This window comes from Manis javanica, chromosome 4, assembly GCF_040802235.1.
Source record: "Manis javanica isolate MJ-LG chromosome 4, MJ_LKY, whole genome shotgun sequence".
Lineage (NCBI taxonomy): Eukaryota > Metazoa > Chordata > Mammalia > Pholidota > Manidae > Manis > Manis javanica.
In genome coordinates, this window is record NC_133159.1 from 158176595 (window position 1) to 158199841 (window position 23247).

At 40.5% G+C, this 23247-nt stretch overlaps 1 protein-coding gene across 3 annotated transcripts; it reads right to left on the bottom strand.

The window, feature by feature from the left end:
• On the bottom strand, nt 1–23138 carry KPNB1 (karyopherin subunit beta 1). Of its 3 annotated transcripts, none has more exons than XM_036990892.2 (22): nt 22819–23138; nt 22658–22716; nt 20444–20626; nt 17171–17371; nt 16095–16247; nt 14470–14529; nt 13787–13876; nt 13345–13455; nt 12506–12607; nt 10784–11008; nt 9755–9961; nt 8886–9016; nt 7781–7928; nt 7366–7437; nt 6045–6189; nt 4782–4864; nt 4187–4294; nt 3627–3770; nt 3409–3514; nt 2653–2767; nt 1861–2022; nt 1–1175 (listed from the first exon to the last, which is right to left on the bottom strand). In XM_036990892.2, coding segments are annotated over exons 1-22 (2646 nt in total). In that variant the 5' UTR covers nt 22859–23138; the 3' UTR covers nt 1–1174. The 3 variants fall into 3 exon arrangements, with proteins under 3 accessions (XP_036846787.1, XP_036846788.1, XP_073091604.1); XM_036990893.2 differs by having other exon boundaries at nt 9755–9946; nt 22819–23135; XM_073235503.1 differs by lacking the exons at nt 22658–22716; nt 22819–23138 and adding an exon at nt 22188–22202.
• Nucleotides 23139–23247: the final 109 nt, after the last annotated feature.

Here is a 23247-nt window from a genome sequence, read left to right on the forward strand (position 1 = left end):
CAGTTTCCAAATGGTTATTTTATCAGAGTGTTTAAACATTAAATTTATCTTTGTTTGCAATCCAAAATAGTTACCTGAAGTTTGCTGTCTGTGTGTACTTTTACTGTATATTTGTTTTCTAAACTCTTTGGCACAATTTTCTGGGGGTGTTCAGACTGCCACAATGTAAGTCAGGAGAGAACTTTTCTTTTGTGCTGCCAATTCTGAGCATTTAAATTTGGATTTGTTTGGGTTGTGGCCTTTTGTTTTTGAAGTCTGCATTCTTTATTTGTAACAATTGTAATTTCTGTTTTATCTATATCCTCTAACTCCAGAGTTTTCTTTTGCACCCCCCTCCCCCCCACTTCTACATTCACAGTTGAATCATATTATTAGGAAAGGCGTCTTGATGAAAAGATTAGGATATGGGAGCTCTGACCATTCGTCAGTGTTTTCCCCAGAAGATAATTAAAAAAACAAAACAAAACAAAACCTAGAAGAGCGTCTTTCCTTTTCTTTTTTACATCTCTTGTGCTGCATCAGTAGACAGAACTTCAGTTAGTTTTATGAAATGCAATGTCTAACCCCTTTTTTTCTGGGAAAAAGAAACTGCAATGACTTGAAGTTGAGAATGTGGATACCGCCTCACTCACACACACTCATTCTCAGACTGTAAAGAATCCCACACCCTCCTTTTAGCCAGCCCGCGTATGGCGTCACATGGCAAAGGTATACAAAAGGTGGGCTTGAGACCCAGGCTCCATCTTATCAGTAGCAAAGGCCAGGCTGCCTTTCACAACAAAGCACCACAGCTGAACCTATCCCTCCTCCTCTCCTAGTCATTCCACTCAGCACCAGCCCATAGACAGAAAAGCTAGTTCTAGCCTCTCCTGGGGAGAGCTAGCTTTCTTTTTTAGCAGGTAAATCCTTTGCTTCTCTCTTTTCCAAGACGGCCAACATTACGGTTTCCTACGAAGTCAGGGCTTACTTAGCTCACTGACAGCACTGCTGTTGGCGGCTGCGGCTGCGGCTGCTGCGGTGGCAGGATTTTCAATGTGGTGTGTTTTCAAGCCTCACTCACTCATCCTCTCACTCCCAAACATTCAGCATCCGTGCACACTCCTCACTTCCGGGTTTTTCAAAAGATTGGAGATTTCCAGCGGGGGTCTCAGGTCATCATCCCAATGGTAACGGGTCTAAAAAGAAATGGAAAAGAGGTCAGTCTTTTGTTTTGAGATCACGTAGAGTCAAACACACCTGTTCTTAAAATTAAATGCTCATAGACCTAAAGTGAATTTGTCAACTTCTTGAGGACCGATTATTTTTCTTCTCTTCCTATGTTCCATCTGTCTGCTCCCATTAGCATCTGCATTAGAGGGCAGAAGTGAAACTAAAAAAATAAAACTCAAAATAGTCTATTTAACTCAGTATATGAGAGGAAAACAAAACTAAATTTCAAAGCAGAGGTCCGACAACTCTGACTTTGGATGTCTTCTGTAGAGCTAAGCAATGTCTAGAAATACTGCAGTATAGAAAGAGAGGAGCATGCCAAAGGGAATAAGAAAGAATTATGGGAATATGTCATCACTGATGACTTTATTAGGGCCCAAAATGATTTGGGGACTTCAGTGAATTCTAGTTATATTAGTTCTGTTCTTCACCATGAGGAATCAAATATTTGGCCTAAGAAAGATTAAGGCTGCCTGACCCTTCCACTAGTATAAGGCTGAGGAACAAAGGCCTGGCTCAGAAGCACTTATGTGGGAAAGAGTACAAGACAAAATACCAAAAGAAAGGCGGCCCCTGTCAAAATAGTCTAAAGAAAATGTTCCTTCTCCCCAAGAAAGTAGGAGAAAGAAGGCAGGGGAGCCAAGTTCTTACCAAGCTTGGTTCTTCAGTTTTCTCAGTTCTTTTGTTGCCCATGTAGCAAGGGTTTTGGCTTTGTTAGTCTTCGATCTCCGTCCTTCAGTTAACAGTTCATGGATCATTGGCCTAGCCTCTACTAATTTCAGTACATCCTTCCCAAATGCTGTACACAAGTCCCTGTGTAAAATAAACACCTGAAAATGAGCTCCTGGCCTTATATCAATAATTATATTTTGAGTCTTCCAAATCAGTGCTAAGCTAGCTATGGGTTTCTCAGTAGTCACCTACCTTTTAAAATTTCTAAGAAATTTTGTGGATAAGTAAATCTAACACCTGCTGTCAACAGATGAGAAAAATGAGGTCTAAAGAGGTGTAATGACTTACTTAAGGCTCCACAGCTAATTCCTGGTAAAATCAGAAGTAGAATCCAGGTCTGAGCTCCTCAAGACCAATGTTCTTTCTTCTAATGATGCCTCAGAAACCCTCAGTAGAGGGAGCTATACAGAGGCAATTTGTTGACCAGCATCAGAATATGGGATGGATGCAGATCTGATGCTGCTTCTATACCTCTGAGAACTCACTTCATAAAGAGTTTAGTGGGGAGAAATTAGAAATCTGCCAAGTCTTGAATGATTTATCATTGTGAGAATTCAAAAGAGGACACCAGGGGTTCCATTAAAGAAAAAAAAAATCTCCATGCCAAAGAAGTGGGTAATCACCATCCATGCTACTTTGAAAATTCTTTACTATTCATCTCATTTTCCACGACCAGCTCTATTCAGCTCCGAGAACCAGGGAATAACCTACCCTATCAGTCCAGCAGCACAGGCTACTACTCCATCTGTATGATCCTCATCTCCAGCGATGTGGTCAATGAAGGACAGAATAAACTCTACTCTGGGTTGTACCAGCATCACATCCGCTATAAAAGAAGAGAAGGTCTGATGAAGTTGACCCACATTTGGCAGGATTACAACCCCATTTCAAAATTTCCACTCTACCCCCATCAGGAAGGTTTCCGGCTAGAGAACTAGTTACATAGTTATACCAAATTACCCTTCCCCAGATTAAAATGTCTTTCTTCAAGTCAACAGGAAAGGCAGGCACTCCTCTTCCTGTAAGCAGATACAATCTAAAAGGACCAAATGGAACCTTTCCCCTAAGCCCATGATATCAAAGGGGTAAACTAAAAATAGTTCCCCAATCAATAATACAATCAAGTGACAGAGGAAATCTGAACCCCCAATCCTTCAACCCTTCCAAGTTGAGGCACTGGGGAGGCCTCAACAACTGCTGCTCATGGCTGGTGCAGATGCAACCAGCCAACAGCTTGAATGAGTCCCATTCCTGCCATGATCAAGAAACATGACACAAAGTAAGAGCAACCAGGAAGAAAAATAATGGAAATCTCCCCCAAGGCCACTCTCTTCATGAAGCACTGTTCTGCCTTCTCCCCACCTTCCTTTAAGCAATAGTTGCTAGTTTCAAGTAAGCTACACAATGAAAAACAGCCCGTTTGGCTAAATGCACACTGGACTAAATCAACTAAGTTGTATACTCAACGGTGTACGTTCTCCTGGTCTCCCTTCAATCCCTGGACAATGCCGGTATAGGCTTCCAAGCAGCCTTCCCTTAGCTCATTCAGATAATCCACCATGTCATAGTCTGACTGCAAGAGATAAAAACCAGAATTTCCATCACGCTAATCACCTTTAGTTCTATGTTTGTCTGAAGTCCCACTCCCCCAATCAGGGCTAGACTTAAGTTAGCTTTAAACTCACCTTGTCCACCTGGGCTTGGGAAGCCTGCTGTAGAGTATTCAGTACAACCTCCAGGTATTTTTTAAACTCTCCACCAATAGCGAGGGCTATATCACCAAACACTGACAGAATCTGTGGCTTCACAGACCTATGGACATTCTCATTCTGACAAGGAAAAAAAAAAAAAAAGGCAAATTAATAAAAATCAATACTTGTTCTATCCAAAGACTCAAGAAACTTTTAAAATAATAAGCAACTAAGAATATGCAGGGTATAGACCCTAAGAACATAACACAAAAATTAACAGTATTTATCTCTAGATAGAGGGATTGTATATTTACTTTGCTTTTATAATTTATTGGTCTCCCCCTTCAAGTTCCATGCATGTAGCATGCATGCCTTTGACTTTACAACTTTACTATAGACTCATCATGTAAAAACAAACAATTCCCTTCCTTACAAGCACACAGCCCAACATTGTGGAACTATAGCTCTCTGTCACAGACCTTGATGTTAACCTTCTTTCCAACTAAGGACTTCTTCACATACCAGTAAATTAGATTTTATGTGTTGACACTCACCCCCAAGTTCTCCAGTAGGAGCTGCATGACCTCATCACAGAAAGGCAAGATGTTGGATTGCAGGGCACGGCATAAGTCTCCCACTAAGCCCACGGCCGCCAAACAAACCTGCAAAGAATTAAGAAAATTATCCCCCAAACAGAAAAGGCCGTCTGTGGAGATGCAGCATTGTCTCCAGGGCATACGAACAAAAATGGCACTATTTTTACTTAGCTGCTGGTCCTTTACCACTTGAACCTAGAGTCAAGGAAGACTCTGAGACTGGTTCATTTTAACAACCAATATGGCAAGAAGAAAACTAGGACTATTGGAGATAGCATTAAGAAAGGACAGAAAGATAGTATTTACTAGGGACTACGTAGCAGGCAGGTGGTTTAAAAAAAAAAAGTCCTGCTGTTAGGGTGCTACTTTGATGCATCTAATATCCTGTTTTTTACTGACTACTTCTAGTTCAGATTCTCAGGGTACAAATAAAGTAGCTCAACACTTGGGAAGGTACATAGGGAAGAACTACCTGGGGTACAGGAACTTGACTTTGTACCACAATGAATACAAATGAGAACATAAATATATTATTTTGAAAAGTACAGCCTACCTGGTACTCAGCATAATTTTTCAATCCAATGCCCAGGAAGGGTTTAAAGGCCTCCATATACTTTAAGAATTCACCACCCAAAACTGTAAGGAAACAACTATTATCACTACAGATTATCACAGAAGTGAGCAAAAAAATAACCATCCCAGCTCTCCCAAAATGTAGTCACTCCATTCAATATGTTGGGTGGAGTGTGAGTAACACATTAAGGTTGCCTTGGGTAAGCCAAATCCGTAACTACTGGAGAGGCCTAACTCCTATGCCCTGGAGATAATGTCAAACTTTCAGAGTGGGAGCTCACTCTGGCTAAAACAACCAAGTGGTATGGCCCTCAAAGAATGTCAAGGTTAATTCTGAATTGGCTGAGCTAGCAATACTGCCTGCTTCATGCCTACCTCTTCATTTGAATATACCATATCCTTTCTGGAAGCTAGCTTTAAAAAAGGATCCCTAGGCAATTCCATAAAGGGTTTTGCAAGCCAGTCAGGAAAAGCAGACTGGGCCTCATATCCAAACCAGCCTCTCCTGGAGCCAAAATGAACTTCTGTACCCTGTCAGGGTGGGTCACATGTTGCCAGACCAGTTGGACTGATGCTCTTCATGCTAGAAATAGGTCTGGTCCTCAGGGGAGTGGTCCTCTGGTAATGGCTTTAGTACTATACCTTACAGGCCATCTCTGAAGCAGCATTCCAGGCTTCCAAAGTGCTCTTTAATGTGCTTCTAATGGCCCTTCAAAGAGTCTTAAGTCAGATATGGCTACCCCAAAGCAATTCTGCACAGTCAGAATTGCAACAATGATAAAATCAATTAATTCCTAGAACTCACTCAATGTTTCATTCTATCCCATACCAGGCACCATGATACAACATGAAAACTTGAGTCTAGAAGCAATACAATCTGAACCAGGAGGTAACAAGTGCCAGATAACAAAATTAGAAACCATTGCTTCCTCCATCCTTGATAGGAACCAAACCTCTATAAAGCAATAGACATTCAAGGGAGAGGAACCTGATGAACACATGATAGCTGGTAAGTTTCTCCCCCCAAAAAGTTGCCAATCTAATTTGCAAACTGACTTCCCATTTACTTCAAGGAGAGTGGCAAGGCAGTTATATACAAATTTATACTCATCTCACCCGGTTTTGAGCTGACTTGTGCCCTTATAAATGAGAAGACAGGACTACACTTCTGCAGTCAAAACTTCTTCAGTCATTGAAACTCTGCATTTCAGAAACACTTCCTTTGTGATTTTGGTTCGCTCACCTTCCACCAGTGTGCTAACTGCCATTAGGGCGTCCTCCTGCACACCCCCTGACCCAGCCGTGCTTTGGAACATCCTTAACAGGGAGGCCATGACCACATCAGAGATCTGCAAAGCATCTTGATGTTGCACTTTCCGGAGAACATTCTGTGAAATGAATAAAAGTTCAGGATCTGCTGATTCCAAACCTTCCCGTCAGAACACTATTTTCCAATCAATTAAGTTCCTTAGATCTTTTTTTTTTTTTGTAAGGTCAAATACACTTTTTATACTCAAAAGCTTTGACAGTGCCAACTGTCTGCAACAAAACATTCATTTCAATATTCCTTCTATTTCCCAATTCAGAACAAACACAAGACGCAGAAAGTCATCTCCTCTGCAGTTCATTTGTATCTGACAAATTCATCAGTGGCCTCCTTAATTCCAGTCTTACTAGAATGGCAGTTAAAATGTTTTAATGAATAAAGAATCCATTAAAGTTCTTACAAATGACACACAAAAGAGCCCTTCTTATATCCTAACCCATTTACAATGATCGTCAAGAAATAGTCTTGATAAAATTCACTATTTGTCCTAATTAAGTATTCCTCAAACCTCCTTACCCTTTAACTGTTTCAACTAATGTTACTGGATCATTCCTTTGTTTTGATAACTAAGACTTAACAGTTTTAAAAAATTTAGTTTGGAGTAAAACAGAGGAGGAGTTCACAGAGAAGGTGAACTAGTTAGCATCATTCCATATTAAAACCTAGTACCCCACTTAAGCATGATAGAAGTTCCAAGGTTTTCCTGTCTTTTGGTAAAAAGGGAATAGATCCTCAGCTACTCCACGATTCCAGTAATGAGGAGTGACATTTTAATTTTCCCAGTCTGTCCTCAGAAAAGGCCACTATGAATATTAGGTGCTTTATAAATAATGTAAATTATAATAAATCTTCCAACAGCAACTGTTGTTTCAAAAGATGATAGAAACTAAAGGCTATTATTTTTCAGAGTTAACCACAGTTGGGAACTAGATCTGACTGAGCTACACTTGAACAACTCAATGAAAACCAAAGACTAAAAGAGGCCAACATAAAATAGCTGTACAGCTGGGAGGACCATCACAAACTGAGTGGTTTCCTTCCTTACACTGAGCAAAGGACAGACTGCCTCTTTATAGACAGACAAGAAAATGGGAAATTACCCTCCCAATCAATGCAGCCAAGGCCTTTTGAGAAGCATCATCAATACCACTACAGAGTTGTGTGAACATGAACTTGTCATCCTGAGACAGGATTCTCTTTCTAGAAGGAGCTATGAAGGGACAAGGCACCATCATACCTGAAGAGTTGCGCAGAGTAAAGACTGAAGGTCATTGAACTGGATCCTATCTGATGTGCTCTGGATATGTGACTACAAGGAAAAGAAGATGATCATGTTCTGAATATACACCTTCTAAAATGAGGTCCAAACTCCCTCAATGCTTCCCATTTTTGCTGGGTTTGCCAGGACTGTTAAATAATCTTTATTGATATTAACACAGGAAATCAACTTTTACACCAATATGGTCCAACACACGAGTAAACTGTGACAGGCAATACCAATCTTAAGTTGAAACATTTCTTGTATAAACCTAGTATCTTTATGAGAAAATATATACTTAACACCAACAAAAGAGAACAGCCTTGAAAACAGAGCTATGAGTCAGAAGCACCACAACCCTTCCCACCAATAGCAGGAAAGCCTGGAGTCTCACCTCCATCTGAAGCACCTGCTGCAGTCGCTCCATGATGACCAGGGTAGTTTTCTGAACCGCAGGGTAACAATCCTTGGCACTGTTTTTCACAATTTCCATCAGAGACTCATATGCAGAGCTCCTCAGGTTGTTCTGGTGTCCATCAGGCCTGTAAGGAACACACAAGAAAAATCTTAAGAGCCTCAAATGAGAAAGGACGGAGGTTACTATAATGTATACACTATCTTGCTGAAAATACAAACCCAGAAACTGATAAGGCTGCAGACCCAGTTGGAGTTTGGCAACACAATACAGACAGCCAGGAACCAGATTTTCTCCCTGTGAGCTAATGGCTATGTTCACTAGGGTCTCTGGAACTGGTTAAACTTCAGAATGGCTCTTCTGGAAATTGGCTAAAATTACAGGGAAAAAAGGTAGCCTAAAAACGCTGAAGAATGCACATGGGCAATTGAACAGGCTGCCTGAATAGCTAAGAACAAGATCTCTCAATTTCCTTCACTCATCTGCAAGAGAAGCCTTCATATACAACTTCAACAGAGAAGTGGCGATGAACTAATTTATTAATTTAAGCATGGAAAAATGTATACCCAGCCCTCTTTCTCATGGTTTCTCTTGAGCACAGCTTTAGGTATAGCTATTCAAAACCCAAATAATTAAAGGCACTCCCTAATTTATAACTCTTAAAACTACAACTCAAAAGCTCACTTATAAAACAACTGTATTTAATGTCAAGTTCTACATCCAACAAACTAGTTCATGATCTGTTGTGGCAACTAAGTTCATAATGAGAGCTATTAACTTATTATCAAATACTCCAGGTAACTGTAGACACTGCAAAATAAAGGGAACTATCTAGTTTGATTACACTTTGTAAGTAAAGAAATGAGACTATTTTCTGACTTTAACTGTAAACCAAAACAATCCTAAGGCAGACATAATCTACATTTCTTTCTTTTCTCTCTTATTTAATAAAATAATCTACTGCTGGGTTCTTTTAATTCCTTCTTTTGCAGTATTTTCTATGATTATGTTAGGCAGAGTCCCACACAGAAAGCAAAAAGAGCTGGAGAGAAAAGATACCCCATTTCTGCACAGTATTAGTTACCTGTCTGTGGTCTCCAGGAGCTTCTGAACTATAAGTTCGAAAGAAGAAGATAAGCAATAGGTAGCTGGTTCTTCCTGATCATCAGCTACATCTGCAGCTTCATAAGCAGCTTCAGCCAGACTGGAGAAAGCCTTAAACCCGGACAGAGTTCATATTAGTCTGGAAAAGAACCTCCTTTTTCCTTAAGATATCTTAGGTGTAGTCCTTTCTAACTCATGTAAGAATAAATCAAAGGCAAGTATATCCTCAATTTTTTGTGTCATGATCATCTCAAGAGACCTTCATGTTCTAGAAGCATCCTTAAAATTAAATGTTTGTATTTTGTTTGTCCTGCCTGGTAACATGTCCACAACTAAGAAGCAGTGTACTTTCCCTGTCACGAATGCCTGCCACTTCACTCTTCTCTTGTCATTCACAGAAATGCTTTTAAGCCCACTCCTTCCTTATTTGAACTTCCTCCCCATGCCCCAAAGGTCTCCAATGAATCTGACACAGCCTATACTGACTCAGTACTTAGACCGCCTACCTTCCTTCCCCCCTGCCCCCTTCTCAGCAGGTCCTTTTTGTAGCCAGCAACTCTACCTTCATCAAAATTTCTTGTCCCCGAGCAACTGAAAAAAGAAAACCAGGTCCAGACAGTTTTCCCACTGGGTTGGCATGACTCTTTTAAATGGTTCAGGAACCAGTCACCATGAGTCAACAGCTCCCACTGGTTCATGCACTTGGCATCTCCCCCACATTTTAATTGAATAAATTAGAAAGGAGATGCTATTCAGAAATGAGGTAAACCCATTCCTCTCCCATACCTCCTACTTCCTTGCCAATGGCTCGGCCAAGCTCCTTATCAGGCCAGGAAGAGAATCTCTTACCCAGCACACATTTGAAGCCACTCTGGGCTCAGCACTGAGGCCCTCGATCAGACACTGCAGCAGGGGAGTCAAGTAGACATCATTGATGGCAGCTTCGGGGAGCAGTTCACAAATTCTGCCCACAGTCCATGCAGTTGTATCTCGAACAACTACACTGGGGTCTTTCATTAATTCTATTAGGGTGGGCATTGCCTGAAAATACAACAGCTATATAAGCAAAGCAAAACAAAGATTAGAACTCATGCTGACTGATTCCTCAGAGGACATACCAATGGTTGGGTTTTAACTCAAAGCATCAAGATGGTTTTGCCACTTTAAAAGACATGTTCCTCAAATACTAACAACATAATAAAAGCCAAGTAAGGTGAACAGTGAGAGTCTCTCTACCAAATCCCAGTACAGAATTTTAAGAGTTTGGTATAAATGCTTTCTGGAGTCTTTATGTAATTACTCAGGTAGAGATTCCGGGATGCAGCTGTGATGGCATTTAACTATATCCTGACAGGTGTGTTCTACATGCACTGAACTCAACTCTAATCAACAACTGTATCATTTATAATAGTGAAATAAACACATTTCCCTAAGACTTTTCATTACATAATGCCATCTTGTCCTAAGGATAGAATAATTACATTATTAAAAATTATGGGGAAATGTTTATGATAGAACATTAAGTGGAAAAACAGGTTATAAGAAGATCTGCACAGTAAGCTCTCCATCCATGTGTATGTACATACATACACACAGAAAGAAGCTGCAAGGATAAATACCAGGAGTTAATAATGTTATCTCTGGGCAATGTGATTAAAGGTGACTGCCTTTTTCTTTTCTGGCCTTTTCAAAAGTCAAATAACTTTTGTAATTGAAAAAAGTTAAACATATCTGATCCTTCATTGAGAACAAATAGCTAGAAATACCCTTTGTGGATGACTACTTACAGCTTTTTTTTAAAGATAAAGGCGTACTTTCAAGCAAATACTTTAAACAATAAATATACCACTTTCCACCCCCAAACTCCCTCAGCTTCACCTGTATAACTAATGGTTTGAGCTGATTTGGCTCTGGTCCTTCCAAGATACAGCCAAAAGCCATCACTGCTGCATCCCGGTACCGCCAATCGGGGTTCTTGATGTGTTCTTTAATGAAGGGGAGGACATGTGGGACGATGTCATCTTCACAGCAGGTGGCGAGAAGCATGAGGCACACTCCTGCTGCTTTGCAGGGGTTCCAGTCATCATCGTCATCGTTTTCATCCTGGCGAAGGAATGTGGCTCTAGTTAAGTTTCTGTTCAAAGAATCACTTTAACACAAAAGGTCCTCTGACTATTCCCAACCCGTCACTGGAACTTAAGCACTGGGGAAGTAAATAAAAGATAAAACCTTTGTATTTTAATCTCGTCCACAAAGATCCGCCCCACAACCTTTGTTAAACAAAAATGCAGATGGGGGAAACCCCCCTTAGCATTATACAAGGAGATGACCAATCCGTAAGCACATGCCACAAGGATGATGAGTCTCATACACATACAGTGAAAGGCAGAACAAAGTTATATACTATGTGATTCTAGTTACATAAAGTTCAAAACCAATCAAAACTTATCTGTGAACTTAAAGGTGAGGGAGTTAATGACTAGGAACATGAAGTGGATTCTGGTGTGCTAGTCATTGTTCTATTTCAATAAAAACTTAAACAAAAAAGATTCTATTCAGACCTCCCCTGAAACTGGAATTCAAGGTATATCTTCCTTATGTGGCCATTTGAACCAGAGAGTAATGGAAGGCAGGTTGTCTATGCAGTTGCAGAAAATTATGTATCTCAAGAATGATTTGTTCCCAAGCAAGGAAAGCACAACCAAACTACACAAAAGCAAAGATACTAAGGTCAAAAGATAAAAAAAAAAAAAAAAAGCAACTATGAAACTGAGAGATAAAAATTTAAGAAAACAAACCAGTCCATTTCAAACCAAATATACTCTACTTATCTTGAGACTGCCATATTCAAAGTCATGTACTTTTCTAAAAACAAGTTACACTCCTATGTACAAAGAAATTTTGCAGCGCTCAAGTTACAGCAGTGTTTCCTCAGCACCACCAGCTTCTTCGTTGTATTTCATGTGCCCCAGAAGAGAAGGTAACAGACTTCCTAACACCATACCATGAAAAACTGATGATGCATAAAGTCAAAAGGGAGCACTGGCAACCAGGACACACTTCCTACGAATTTCTGTACTTAGTAATTAGACCCACATCTTCGTAAGACCTTGTTACCTTTACTTTATTAATGATCATGAAGGATCACAAGTTTCTTTCATGGACTGGAGTCTTTCATTAGGATCTGAACAACTCAACCTCAATCAGCATTTTGAAAGTAAATATATACCATGAACTCATGAAAATATCCCAGATATTAGCAGATGTTTGAGTGGCCTAAAACAAGCATATTCTTCTTCCTAACCTTTCTTTATTGCAACTTTTACAGCATGTCTCTTGTATTGGTTTGGATAATGGAGCACTCAGGAAATCAAAGAAGTATATGTGCCTCATTCCCAATCAAGACCAAAATGTTCACTGCTTCACAAACAACTCAGAGCCCAGCAATCTTACTGATCTGGCTCAGCTGTTTCAAGCCATCTATAACAGAACTTCATCTAGTTGAAAGGTTACTGGGTTCCTTCATGCGAAGTGTTCCACAGCAAGTCCAGCCTAGCAAGGTTTCATAGCTTACCTGGTTAAATCTGGAAGTTAACTTACCTGTTTAGTCAGTGTCTGCGTGAGGATAGGAACGAGGTACTGTAATGCTCCCTTAGCATAAAACTTGCTGGTGTGCTCAGGGGGCCGACCTTGTTCTGCTGCCTGAAGAGACACATAAAGCAAATTCTGGACAGCTGCAAACAAGCTGATACTAAAGGCAAACAAAGAGAGCTGCCCAGGGGTCTGTACTGAAATACATGGAGCAAATGCTAACATTCTCTGTGATCTTTGGAGGAGCTCACTTTTTGGTCTACTTCAATGAGCTTCTTTTAGGCCACACATATAACCTACCTTAAAGGACCAAGGTAACCTTAAGAATTTCATTCTTTTTTCGTAAGCTCAATTTGCATTAACAAGCTGTCACTTAAGTGACCTTTGGATGGAGAGATGAAGTCTACCTAAGGATGCCAAAAATAAGATTGTTTCTTGAATTCCACAAGATAATCACAGTTGGAAACAAAGCTTGAATTCAAAGATTCCAAGTGTAGAGTTAACCCCTTTTCCACATCTAATTCCTTCACCAGGCTTAATAAACTACCAATTATACACCCCATGCTTACGTTACATGAGGGCTTCCAAAAGCAATTCAGCATCAGGTATCATCTCATTAAATTGTGACTATTTGCTGCCCTCTTGTGTTCACAGTACTAAAATCAGTATTTACAATATATTACGCCCAACTGATTTGGCAAAAACATGAGATGCCTCATTACTGATCTTTCTCTTATCAGGGCCTTTGGCTAGTGAAAAAAAACACCAAAACCCCCAAATGGAGATACCCTCAAAGCCCTGTCAGAGTAACAGCTCTAACCGCCATATAGACTCTCTCCCAGGCTCACCTCTGAAGCCTCAATGGCCAAATCCATTTCCTCATCACAGACATTGGACCAGAATTCTATCCCTTGTAGGGCCACCTCATCAATGTCACTTTTCATTGCTTCAATTGTGATCTTCGGAGAAAAAAAAAAAAGACACCACAGTCCCCAAATAAGAGCTCGCTTAAGTCAGAACCCTCCTCTAACACATTCAAATTTCAAAAACATAGATTTATGAGAGCTAGATCTGAAATGAAAGGTAGAAAAGAAAAAAATTTTTAAATACTCTTTTTACCAGCACAAGTTTTCTTGGCATACAACCAAGGAATTTAAACACAACACTCAGACTCAAGGAATTTCCTTGATTTTATAATATTAACTAAGAAACTGCAGAACTGAAGAACATCAGAAATGATAGGCTTTGCAATTAGCTACATACTTGAATACATAAAATAAAAATACTTACTGCAAAAAGAGCAGGACCCATATATGTCTCCATATACTGATAATACAAGGACATTATCTTCACCAGATTCTGTAAGGCAGCCACTCGTACCTTTTATAAATAGCAAATTAGTTTACTGTTTAAGGTAATAACAGTACAATCAGACAATGTAAGTAATCACTCAAGAGGGTCAATAAAGGTTCAATCATGGCACATTCAGGTGATGTTATCATTCCCCACAAATCAATCTCTCCCTCTTTTCTTCAGTATCCTTTCCTATTTATTTCTCCTTTTCTCTTTATGCTTTAATGGTGCCTGTGGATCCCACGGCAGGACTAAACTCACGAATGCCAGCTGGACAGGATGTTACTCCACCTACTTCAAGGGTCAAGGTTTAGGCTGGAGCAACAGCAGAGCTGTGTCAGTAGCTACAAGAATAAACTAGGGCAGTCAGGTAGCCAAGGGTGATCAAAAACCGTTTCTCCCTTAAATGTTTTTAAGAGGATGACAACTTCCATTATACTGACTTTCTAAGTACTGTTCTTCCTTCTTCTCTAAGATGTTAGAGAAAAATTCTTAAGATCAGTATTAGTCAGACCTTATTTCTGAAGTCACCTGGTCTCCAACATTTCAAACTACTATGCTAGCACTGGCATTTCCTAGGGGAGATGGAAGGTAGGTCTTTCATTTGACCTCACACTTACCCTCGTATCTGGACACTGTGTGGCTTCACAGACCACCTGCATAATAAAGTGCCTTTCAGACTGTAGGAAAAATAAAAATAAAGACAATTAGAAGAGTATAGACGATAAATATTAAGACTGTGAGACTATCCCTTTCAAGGAAAACCTCACTCCTTCAGGGACCCAGACAACCCTGGGCCAACCAAGCAGCTCTTCCAAGACACAATAATGTCACTATGAAGGCTAGAGTTTTCCCCCCATGCCTACTATATGACCTGCCCTCTAAGGTGGTCCCTAATCTCTGAATCCCTAAAATGACCTTCACTAACAAGACTCCAGGGAGAAAGTATAGACAGGAAAATGTAGTTCACAGGGTTTAAATAAAAAAGGTCAGTTAAAAAACAAAACAAAACCCTACATTAGAAAATCCATTTCCTTGTATTGAAAATTCAAAAGAATTCAAAAGACCTGTTTTATTTGAGACAAAATGTTTTTATTTGGGAAGTGGCAAATCCACACCAAATAAGACGCTGGAGAAGAGTAATGAGCTTTATTTGCTGCCATCTGAACCATTCTGATATCTAAAAGGAAGAAGACTATTCTCTGAGCAATTGAATTGCAGTTTGCTTTAGCTTCTTAAGACATTCCTACTTTGTCCACTAAAGGCCAAGAAATGGCAAAAGCCCAGCTGAAATGTCAACGTACATAAAAAAGTACTTTTAGACCATATAAGCCAGTAATTCCACTTCTGGGCATATATGCAGAAGTATTGAAAGCAGGGTCTCAGATGTATTTGTGCACACAGGCTAATAATAGCATTATTCACAATAGCCAGAAGGTGGAAGGAAGCAACCTCAATGTCTTTACAGGTGAATGGATAAACAAAATGTGGCATATACATATAACGGAATATTATTCAGCCTATTACTCACTAAAAGGAAAGAAATTCTGACATACGCTACAACACGCACGAGCCCAAAACATTGTTACGTAAAATAAGCCAGTCACGAAAAAACAAACCAATACTGTGTTATTCCACTTATATATGGTATCCAGAGTAATCAAACTCTTTGAAACAAAGTAGAAAAGTGGTTTCCTGGGAAGGGAAAAAGAGTTGTTCGAAGGATACTGAGTTTTGGTTTTGCAAGATGAAATTTTGAGATTTGGCTGCAAAACCAAGTGAATACACTTAATGCTATTGAACTGTACACTTAAAACTAGTTAAGATGGTAAAATTTATGTTTTTGTGTATTTTAACAGCTATAAATAGAGAATAGGGGAAAATACTTTGAGGCAAAACAAACTTTATGTACTAACTTTCAAAGCACCTTCCTAAGGAGGAATGAAGCGGCCCACTTTCTATTACTTTTTTAAAAAATTCTAAATTGTACCCATACCTTGGGCTGCAAAAGGAAAAACCTAAGCTCAGAAACACTTTAGAGCACATTATTTATTCCCCAAAGCCTGATGAGAAACGGCAAACACCTACTTCATGGCTATGTTTGTTCCCACAACACAAATCTGAACTAGAATGGTAATGATTACTTCTAATAAGATGGCACTTTCTAAACCATAAACTTAAAAGAAAAAACACCTTTTGTTTAACTCACCATTGAAGTTATACCTTTTTGCTAAAAGAAACATACCTCTTTGTCAAAGTTTGCTTTGGTGAACTCCAATGAGTTCAGGAGTGCATTAGTAGCTGCTAGCTTCACATTATTACTAGGCTCTTCTTTCCTCATCCCCTGGATTATGGCAGTCAGAATCTCATTGGATTTATCCTGTAGCTGCTCTGGGTCCTGCAACAAGCAAAGAAGTGCAATGAATATAATGGGCTTATTACAGTCCTTTAAACTGTAAAATCTGCTTGAGTGAGTATCATGACCTTCTCTGATCTTTTTCCATACATTTCCATTTAGGGACAAACCACACACAAAATATCCCAGGAGCTGGTAGTTCAAAACTCAATTGAAACAAGTTCAACTCATCAACTTCATCTCACACTTCTTAGTTATGATGTCTCTGCACATGAGATAATGCTGGCTTTTCTTTTCTGTGCAAATGGAGATGGCAGTCTATATATATTTTTTAGGCCATCTGTGCCAACTGAAGTAAGGCTTCAGAACATCTGAGGCCAACAATCAACACTTGGGCACAACATCTAGGAAGTCTAAGTCCAGGTCAAATGCTGTGACTTCTTTGCTTCATCACATCAGTGCACAGAACAGCCACAGAGAGCAGTAACTTTAGCATCGACAGTCTTAGGAGGTTGCTTTTAATTGTGCTGTAGTACCAGTGGCTAAACAAGCTACAGCAAGTTAGCGACCTGTTTCTGTAAAACAGTAGATGAAAAAATAACATAGCATGCATGACACACAGAGGACCTTGCAAAAGGGATCAGATCAGGGACACTCCAAGACAGAGAATACCCTCTTTTAAAAGTCTAGAATCTACACCTCTACAAACACGGATTTCCTTTTGGAGTTTGTGACTCTCAAGTCCCTTTACTTTAGGGCATGATTAGAAATGTGAGGATAAGTTAACTATCCAAATATAAGAGTCTAAATTAACAAATAAAGTAATCCTACTTTCAAAGCACTCTTCAGTAGCTTGGTTTTCTACATGACACAGTAAATAATAATCCTAATAGCATGCATGTTGCAACTAGAGAGAATCAGAGATATGAGGTATACAAGGTAGATATACCACAGGCAGCACTTACTATATCTTGGCAAATGTAACCAATAGCTTCCAATGTCGACTCTTTCATGTGCTCTGTGCTGTTGGGGTTTGTGACATTGGCTACCAGCTGAGGAATGAGTTCTGGCCACTGGTTCACTGGGATCTCTGCACAAGCAATACCAGCCACACACTGTGAGGCAGAACTAGGCCGGTAAGTTTCTGTGCCCAAAGTCTGCAAAACCTGCATACACACATACACACACACAAAAAAAAAACAAGAGGAAAGATTTAATTCCTAATACTCTTTGAACACAATTACGTACCACTACACCTCTTGTTATCACTGACTAAATTTTCTGTAACACAGAAAAAAAGTAGTTCTAAGGCATATATAGTACAGTCAGCTGTTGAAAAATTGCCAGCCTCAATACCAACACCACCACAATCAATGTTGCACCAGAGCCTAGAAATGAAACCACCCATCCCCTATGTCCAAATGGAATTCTCCAAAGCTAGACCCCTCACTTCAGTGTTCAACACTAGGTAAGAAGGTAGCACTTACAGGGGAAATAGCATTAAAAGGTAGAGATGACAAAATTCACCTTTTAGGATCCTTGGTGAAAGATGCTCACAGCCTTGTTTTGTAGATAGAGTGTATGGAATTTTAGAATGCGGTTAACTCTGGGGCATTCAAGTGAGTCTGACATCATAGTAGATCATTGTCTAACCTGATTCAAGGAAGACATCCTCCCACTCACGAAATGTGGAATGGACCTTCTTCCTTCTGGTCATTGACAGTTTAGCACCCTAGGTAACTTTCATAGAAGATCTTGGTCAAGTAACATCTCTAGATGCAGATTACAAAGTTACTGATGTTACCAATTATTTAATAATCCTTATTAAACTTCCAGTCTGAAAGGATTCCTTCTGTTTGCCCAAGAATCAAAGAACCCTTCTCTCCATCAACAACAGCAAGAACTAGTCAGATATGCCAATTAAAATGAGATCCACTTACCATTGTCTTGTTTGAAATGGTAAGCATTTTTTGTAAAGGGTAAAAGGAACAGGTACAGATTATGGATTAAGCGACAATTGACCCAGGGTTAATCATTACCACGATCAGCTAATTCAATCAATGAATTCACTAAGACTCACCAGCCCACTCAAAAGGCAAACAGTTAACTGCTACTGGCATGAACACAGGACAAAGAGTAGCTGCCAGATATTCAGGCCAGCTCTGCTGACTGGGTCAGGTCACTTAGTATCCTGCTTTGTAGCTAATAATGAATGCCCCGGCTTTCCCCCTCATACAGTATATCATCATTCCTGCCAGCCCCCATCCCAATAGCTCTATGCAGTAACACACATTTCTGATTGATTCTAAATGATAGCTACCAAAACTAGAACAGACTTAACAAAAAATGTACATCAAATACATGGGGTGGGGGGCGGCAGGGTGAGGAGAATGATGAGATGAATTGTCTGGAATGGCAGGGGCTAAAGAGGTATTAACTTAACCCAAGTTCGACTAAGAGTCCAGGGTGCCTTTATGCTATACTCTACCACTTCCTAGTACTTACGTGGAGAATGCTATAATCTATTTACCTTTCTCTTTTCTCCTTTAAATTATGTCTAAAAGACTCTCAATTAATATTACTTGAGGTGATTTATAGGCCACAAATTCTAACTCCTGAGTACTGAAACTTTTTTTTTTAACTAGGGGCGACTCAAATAGTAATACTCAATTATCAGAAATAAGAGGAGTAAGAAACTAGCTCTCAATTGTGCCCAGGATGAAGACTGCAAAAAAGAAATAACCACTAGTACAGATAATCTTAATTACCAGATGTGCTATAGCAGGGAAAAAAGATGACTGCTAAATGTTTTTCATGCCCAAGGACTCAACAATGCCTATATAAATTCTTATCCATACTAAAAAAAAAAATGTTGGTGTTGAATGACATGCCGGAAAAAAGGATGAATTAGAGTTCCTAATCATATCTTCTCTCATTTACTACTGTGTAATTTGAGGAAGATGAGAAATTGAATGGGCACTATAAGCATAAAGATTTCCAGTGACTGATGGAATAAACTTCATTTATAACAAATTATTGAGGAGAAGATTAAAAATATTACATAAGCAGACCCACTGTGGATAGAAATAGCTCTACATATCCCAAAGATTCAAAATATTGCTTTCATAACCTAGTTCCTTGGCATGAGTACCTCCATGCAAGACTGCAGAGGAAAGGAGGTACATAATAGAGAGGTCACTGCTTTAAGGGGCACTTATTTACCTACTGCTGACCCCCAGAACCAGGAAACAACAAATCTAATGTGCATAACATGACCTGCACCAAGCACACATGAATGCCTGCACTGTTCTCCCCTCCAATTCCAAGAGTCAACTGATGACTCCACAGATGCTTACCTATACCTTCTGTGCCTTATCCACGTAAGACAGGCCAGTTGTAAGAACCTCATGAATGGGAAAACAAACAAAAAACACCCACATCTGCCTATCCAGTATCCTTTGCTGCAGCTAGAATTAGGATCTCTAATTCAGTAATAAAGTCACAAGAACTCCATCATGCAGAGCAAGGGACATTCTTTCCTTAAATTTCATCAGTCTACTCTTTGAACACCTTGCTAAAAAAAGCCCAATGTTTCTGAGGAAGTTCTTCACATTTGCTAGGGTAGACAGAAACACCATTAATGTTATAAACTTATTTCACAAACTCTTTGGGCTTGAAAAGCCCAAGGGATCATTTAGTTCCCCTTCTTACACCACATAGTGCTGCCAAGTCTAAACCACCAAATGATGAGAATGACCTACAGCAGAAGTTTAATAAGAGCGAGGTGCTGGTTGGCTATGAAAGAATCACTTGAGAAGATTAATTTAAGAAAAATTATTTGGACCCCACTCCAAACCAGAATCTCTGAAAGGAACCTGGAAATACATATTATTAACAAATTTCCTATGATTCTAGTAGTCTAAGTTTGGGAACCATCAATTTTTATACTATGCCAATTCACAAAATTCTACAAATTCTGGTACCTAATTTGTTTAAAGGTTCCCAAACTGCCACAGTCTACCTTAGTTAACTGAAAATAATTCCAATGCATTAATGAGAACAGATAAGCTTGACTGAGAAAGAAGATTTTAACCAAATAGTTTTTATCTTCAGGTGAAGTTTAAGTTCCAGAAAGCTAATTATACTGTTGGTTCAATCCCTGTAAATGACAAAGGAAGTGACAATGATGTTTCTTGTTCCCTAGGCTAATATGACCAAAACAGATGGAAGTTACTCACATAATTCTTGACTTCCCGTCGAGCATTAGCATCAATAGCAAGCCATCTCTGCTGATATTGTGCCTTGATATCTGGATCTTTAGATGTCAGAGAGTTCTTGATTTGTAAACCAGCTGCAACTCTGGCAACCTGACTGTTTCCTGGATTTGCCAGCACTCTGGACAGTTCCACAAGGAAAGTGGGCTGTTAAGAGAAGACACAGTTGTGAATCAAAGTACCTTGGGAATTTCACCAACTGAGGATAGCTTATGGAACACCAAAACACTGGGGAAAACCGAAAATTTTTAGGATATATCATAACATCTCAGAAAATACCGAAACAGCTACCTCAAGACTCCTATAAAAATGTTACTCGGTACATAAGAAAGTCACCCATCTTCTCATGCAGGCTTAGCATGTAACAAAGAGCTACAGACTTTCCTATCAACATCTTTCTAAGTGGCTAAATCTTCACATTAGTCCCCCAGAATCAAAGCGAATTTGACAATCTGGTAATCAAAGGATTCTTCTATGTACCTAGAAGAGTGGCTGGTACTCAGTAAATATTTGTTATATGATACATTATGACAAGGTACAAAGTAAAATTGTTTTTCTAAATTAAAAAAAATCTCAGTCCAAAAAGAATGATACTCCTTGTATAAGAGAAGGAAATACTTACAAACGTAAAACAAACTTAGGACGCTAATCCCCTCTATTCTAAGTGTTCAGCAAAAAGGGAACAATGAAAAAAGCAGATTTATAAGGAAAATTTTATAGTATTTAGAAACAGGGGAAAACGGAAAAAAGATAAAAATGTCAAGAAAAGTGTTTTAATAGCTAACAGCTAACACACTACAGGCTCCTCTACATTTCAGACTTGATATGTCCACTAAACACAGTGGGTTCTTGAAAAGCACACCCAATCTTTTGTAATGCATGAGTCCCAAGACTACTCCCTTTAAAAATTTTAACACTCCTCTTCCCTGCAAAAAGCTCTAAGTAGAAAAGTTAACAGGAAAAACCAAAAACAGATAGTTTCTGCAGTCACAGATGATAATTCTTAAAAGCTTTAGTAATTACATACCACTAAAGAATGTTAGGAACAATATAAAATGTTAGTAAGATAAAAAAGCCTCTTGAAAATTAGCAAAAGCAGAAACAGGAATATATCCTAAATGGAAATTTTTACATACCAGTGGAAAAAATATTTTCTATAGAAAGTTAAGGATATAAAGGTCCGTAATGAAAACTTAAAACACGTAAGGGCCAATAAATCATTCAAAGGCAGTTTGTATAAAATAAGCCTTGTCACTTTTCTTTGGCTTAGATTATTTTGCCTAGATTAAGGGACACATTTGGTTACAGTTTTAGACATTACCTACTACCTTTACAAGATGTCAAGTATCATCCACCCTTCCCCCAACATTAGAAGACAAACATTCCTGGCACACAGACTGTTTCAAACAATCCGTTCCACATTTTTATATAGAAATCCAGTCTCTAGCAGACTTATCTTCATTTTTTTCTGTACCCTTTAAATTGAAATTACGAAAAACGAGTAACTTTCCTCTGTGATTTCACCTGGAAACAGACCCGATCTTAAGGATGCACTTCAGCCTGTTGTCTAGGCACAGATTAAGTCTTTACGCATCCAAATGAAAAAAAAACAAAAAAACCCTGGGAGAGCAATAACCAGGCAGGATAGAAATATTGCTGAAATGGATTAAGAATCATTTGGATACCGGGCCTGGCCAAGAGTACAGACCAAGAGAGATAGGGCAGCGCTCTGGGAAGTAGGTGAAGAGAATCACAGGGGCCACGGGACAGGAAGGAGAAGCCGGGAACGGTCGGAGCTGGGTAGGCGGCTGGGCTCAGAGCTTCCACATGGCCCCTAGGCCCGGCTCCCCCACCCCCACCCTTGCTGAACACGCAGCGCGGTGCAACCTAACCTCCTTTCCCTCCTTCTTTCTCCCTCTCGCTGCACCGCCGCCCTCAGGCCGCGCGACGATTGGGCGGCAATCACCCCGGCGCGCCGCACCATTGGCTAGCTGCCGGGCCCGGGGCGGGACACACCCACCGGCTTCCCGATGGCGGGGTTAGGTTGGACTGGGGGTGGGGGGGAGGACGGGATGGGGCGGGGTGGGTTCCCGAGGCCTGGGCCTCCAGGAGGGCGGGAAGGCCTGCACACCAGGGATGGGGAGACCGAGGGATGGGGGACGACGGGGTGGTACGTACCAGGTTCTCCACAGCCGCACGCTCTAGGAACTTCTGCGCTGCTTCCAGTTCCAGCCGATCTGGGGGGAAGGAAAGTGGGAGACGGACAGGGTCAGAGGGACCAGGGCTTCCCCTCCCCCCACCCAATCACCTAAGCCCGACCCCCGGCCCCCGCGTCCTACCGGGAGACACGGTCTTCTCGAGGATGGTGATCAGCTCCATGGCGGAGGTGGTGGCGGCGACTCCTCCTAAGATGACGGTTCTGGTTCTGGGGCGGCGGCTCCACTGGGGATGGGGGCTGGGGGTCGGGTGGGAAGGGAGGGTGGGGTGGGGGGCGAGGGTCACCACAAGCCCATTCACTGGCTCCCTCTTGGTAGTCGCTCCGGCTCTTTCCTTCCTTCCTCCCTCCTAATTTGCTGTTGGCGGCGGCGGCGGCTGCTCCTCTGGCGGCGGGGGAGGGACCCCGGGGGCAGTTCAGAGCGCGGCTGGTGCTCGAGTGGCGGAGGGAGAAAGAAGGAAGGGAGGCGGTAGGTGAACGGCGGCTCGCAGGGAGGGTGAGAGAGAGAGAGGGGGAGGGAAGAAGGCGGAGGGATATTCGGGCCGGACCTCTC

Bases quoted from the DNA above. Each gene is read 5' to 3' on its own strand.
- KPNB1 (XM_036990892.2), bottom strand. From the start codon at position 22,858: ATGGAGCTGATCACCATCCTCGAGAAGACCGTGTCTCCCG. The intron at 16,248-17,170 runs GTAAGTGCTGCC...TGCTTGTTGCAG, and splicing joins GTTACATTTGCCAAGATATA to GACCCAGAGCAGCTACAGGA. The intron at 13,456-13,786 runs GTAAGTATTTTT...TTTTCTCCGAAG, and splicing joins TGGGTCCTGCTCTTTTTGCA to ATCACAATTGAAGCAATGAA.